The sequence below is a fragment of the Mycetomoellerius zeteki genome, unplaced genomic scaffold (assembly GCF_001594055.1).
Source record: "Mycetomoellerius zeteki isolate Tzet28-1 unplaced genomic scaffold, Tzet1.0 C4493362, whole genome shotgun sequence".
Taxonomy (NCBI): Eukaryota; Metazoa; Arthropoda; class Insecta; order Hymenoptera; family Formicidae; genus Mycetomoellerius; species Mycetomoellerius zeteki.
The window spans coordinates 2,819-4,246 of record NW_017255896.1 but is presented as its reverse complement, the minus strand read 5'-3'; the positions used below and the strand labels follow the sequence as shown (position 1 = coordinate 4,246).

The 1,428-nt window shown below is 40.5% G+C and overlaps 1 protein-coding gene across 1 annotated transcript; it reads right to left on the bottom strand.

Moving 5' to 3' along the window:
• Window positions 1-911: 911 nt before the first annotated feature.
• Window positions 912-1,161, bottom strand: LOC108720212 (putative fatty acyl-CoA reductase CG5065; the record flags this gene model as incomplete). Its single annotated transcript, XM_018460070.1, has 1 exon — window positions 912-1,161. A coding segment is annotated over exon 1 (219 nt), but the record flags the coding sequence as incomplete, so codon positions are not given.
• Between the last annotated feature and the right edge of the window lie 267 nt (window positions 1,162-1,428).

Below are 1,428 nucleotides of genomic sequence, written 5' to 3'. Positions count from 1 at the left end.
GTAACGTAAACAATATGTAAATATTTTATATAAACGTAATCTTAAACTATACGGCACAATCCCGTCAGCATTAGCTAAATTTTCAAATTAACAAAGTCTAATCTAGTTTGTTGTATTTAAGTATGTCGATTGTAGCTGTGAATCTTGTTAAAGATCTTAGTAATAACCGTTCTCTTTCTTTCTTTCGGGTGAAACAATTATAACCCGGAAAATCATATTAAACTGATGTCTAATGTATAGAAATTTTACCGCGTATGCGTACGTATAAGGTAGCGTTTACGGTACTTGTTTACGGTATTGCGTTAAAATTTGAAAGACGTGACATAACACGCTGCGCGAAATGCGCAATTCGTACTTTCACCGAGACCGGTAGGAGCGCGATACCGATAATCACCATCTCTTCCCTCGCAATATTTTCGAGTCGGGGCCTTGACTCGTTTTCTTTCATCACATAGATGGTTCGGTTGCAATCCGGATTGATGTTGTCCGGTTTATTACACTTTCACTGGCGAATTTCATTTAAGAAATATCCAAAGCGCGCGGTACGAGAAGAAACACACGTTGTTAAGCGTGAACATTCTCAGCTGCACCTCGTACTATCGTATAGCAACAATGATGCAACCCGTAACGCGCAATAGCAAAGTCATAGTCACGCACTTTCTCTTTTTGGTGCCTCAGCTCGAGAGAGACCAAGGTGGAACGTGAAGTTTTCCGGGTATTAAATGAAATAGGCTAGATCACACCAGGATCGCGTACGTGTCCGAACGTAATCGTGCCGCACAATTAGTTGGTCGACAAGACAATTCTTTTTTTGTATAACTGACATATTTCAACGGTACTTCGTGCACCTTTTAGCCAACTCTTTTAGAAAGTATAAAGAATTTCTTTTTGAAAGCGGCCTTGGAGCTTACCGGAGAATTGAATATTTCATTCAGCCGATGCTTGGGATCTTTACCCTTCTTCGGTCTGACGATTATGTAGATATGCTCTATATCGGGCAGGCACCGCAGAAGCTTCTCGATTAATACTTTTCCTAAAAATCCTGTGCCACCTGTTACTAGTATCTTGCGGCCAGCGAAAGTCTCGGCTATTCTGTCCGACGCGACGTCCTCTGTTTTACTTTGCTCCATCGTGACTGAGCGAGTACGAGCCTTCGAAAGTTTTTCTAAAATACAGAAAAGCGTTCGGCAAATAATTGTACGTAATTAACGATATGATTAGTAACAATACATTTCCTTGGAAATGCGCATATTGGACAAAAAATATGATTACATTCACATTATACGGAACGGAAAGCTATCTAGAGCGTATTGCGCGATGCATAATTATACATATAGCGATTGTGACCGACAGACGCGCTCGTTTCGCCAGGCTAATTAAGTATTGTGCGACTGCACACAATCAAGTCGGGAGAAATATCATAGTTAT